This window comes from Sardina pilchardus, chromosome 3 (assembly GCF_963854185.1).
Source record: "Sardina pilchardus chromosome 3, fSarPil1.1, whole genome shotgun sequence".
Classification (NCBI taxonomy): Eukaryota; Metazoa; Chordata; class Actinopteri; order Clupeiformes; family Clupeidae; genus Sardina; species Sardina pilchardus.
Genome location: NC_084996.1, coordinates 18830429 through 18832928, shown reverse-complemented (window position 1 = coordinate 18832928; position 2500 = coordinate 18830429). Strand labels below are relative to the sequence as shown.

The 2500-nt window shown below is 45.9% G+C and overlaps 1 protein-coding gene across 1 annotated transcript in view; it reads right to left on the bottom strand.

Moving 5' to 3' along the window:
* Positions 1-2500, bottom strand: part of ankfn1 (ankyrin repeat and fibronectin type III domain containing 1) — a 117892-nt gene that overhangs the window by 50660 nt on the left and 64732 nt on the right. Inside the window, exon 6 of the mRNA XM_062531163.1 lies at positions 1579-1765. Coding sequence (XP_062387147.1) covers positions 1579-1765 — 187 coding nt within the window. The remainder of the gene's footprint in view (positions 1-1578; positions 1766-2500) is intronic.

Genomic DNA, 2500 nt, shown 5'->3' with positions numbered 1-2500 from the left:
GTAATGTAATGTAATGTAATGTATTGTAATGTAATGTAATGTAATGTAAAGTAATGTGATGTCATGTAATGTAATGTAATGTAATGTGATGTAATGTGATGTCATGTGATGTAATGTAATGTCATGTGATGTCATGTGATGTAAAGACACATTGATGGCCCTCCTATAAAGACACACTGATGGCCCTCCTATAAAGACACATTGATGAGGCTCAGTGGGATCTTCTCATAAACACACACTGATGGAGTTCAGTTGGGTCTTCTCATGCATACACCTACACACACTTACACACACACACACACATACACACACACACATGCTCACCTACACATCTATACACATACACATACACACACACACACACACACACTAACACACACACATGCTCACCTACATCTATACACATCTACACACATACGCACCCACCCACACACACACACTCTCTCTCTCTCTCTCTCTCTCTCTCTCTCACACACACACACACACACACACACTCTTCTCTTTCTCTCTCTCTCTCTCTCTCTCTCTCACACACACACACACACACACACACACACACACACACACACACACACACCAGCTTGCCCTCTGAGTGGCTCTCTCTGGTTCTGTATGAATTTGGATGTTGGACGGGGCCCCTCTGAGGGAGACACAGCACCCAACCTGCAGCTAATTTTAGGCTGCGGCTGGTCCCTGCCCACACAGCCCTCATCTCACCTCTCCTCACACACACACACACACACACACACACACGCTCCGCTTCACTCTCATCAGCGAATCACGACTACAGTGTTGCATAAAGCCATCACGTCGGTTAAAAATAATGGGGCCGCATTCAAATGTGCTACTATAACAGGAGTGCTGTATAAATAGCAGAGCATGCTCAGGGCAACACAAAACACACATCCTGATCAGCTCCATAAATAACTAACTGAGGCTTTTCTTAGATGATAATGGTTCTAACGACACACACACACACACACACACTCATAGGCATACACCTACACACACACACACACACACTGTCCTGATCAGCTCCATAAATAAATAACTGAGGCTTTTCTTAGGTGATAATGGTTCTAACGACACGACAGGACGGAAGGGACTGTCAGTCAAACAAAACAGACTTTTGAATATTCCTCTGTGAAGGTGAGAGCCAAAGGCAATACGTGGATTCAGGACGACCAGCAGGCAGTTCCACTGGCTCTTCAGGGTCAGGTCTATGGTCAAAGATGTGTCAACAGAAGATCAAACCTTCTCTTACAACACATGACCCCATCTACACATTTAAGAAATGCATTCCAATGTACACACAGTAGGTTGGCCAATTTTTGATTATTTATAAAACTGCATATGCTAAATATGTCGGTATAGGCCTACAAAGCAAGGCAGTTGAGCACACACCCTTAGGGTAGGCCTACAGACATATTTAACACACACACACACACACACACACACACACACACACACAAGACTTTCTAAGATGAGATGAGCCGTTCATGTCACTTCGGTAGAGAGATTTGTGTTGGACAATCAAGAGAGCGTGGTTTACACAGATCTGACACAAAGGACACTCACGGAGGCTTTGCGTGATCGTCCGAAGAAGTAGACGTCCTCGAAGGAGGAGTGGCTGCCCTTGAGCTTCTCCGAGAGGTTGCGGTAGAGGCGCTTGGCGGCGTTGGGGGAGGCGGGGCCAGCTCCTCTCCGCCCACTCTGAGTCAGCTGCAGGTTCTGCATCTGCTGAGTCATGCTGGCTGAGAAGGACCTGGGGTGGGGGGAAGACAATCAACGTTACACACACTCACTTAGAACATCCTGGGGGGGAAGATAATCAACGTTACACACAATCACTTAGAATATCCTAGGGGGAAGACAATCAACGTAACACGCTCATTAAGAAAGATCTGGGGTCTGTCCTGCGGGGGAAGATAATCAGTGTAACACATTAACTAAGAACTAATGGAGGATGTTATTAACATATTACACCCATTGAAAATATCCTGGAGTGACTGAATATCTAAGAGGGAAGATAATCGATGTAGCACAGTTGCCATGACCGGAGATACTTTGGGAGAAGATGATCAACAAAACCACAATGTCGTTAGACATCCTGGACAAGACAAATGATGGAAAACACTCACGGAAAATCTAATGGTACACATTCAACAAAAAAAAAAAAAACGTCATTGAGAACATCCCAGGAGCGAGATAATTAAAAAAGAACACACTCGACTGTGAACACAGCGGCGCACACGCCTCCACAAAACTCTTGAGGAAGAGCGATAAATGGGGGAAGATCGTTAACGAAACACCGCCACGGAGCAAGTCCAGAGGGGGGGACAATTAAAGGAACACACTCAAGGAACGTGTCTTGAGGGGAGGGCAATTAGTGTAACGCTCGAACTGAGAGGCTGAGAACTGGGAGCGCACTACAGCCTCTAATGGAGGCCCTCCAGGAGGCATGAATGACCCACTCGTCTGGACAATACTGCTGTCAATG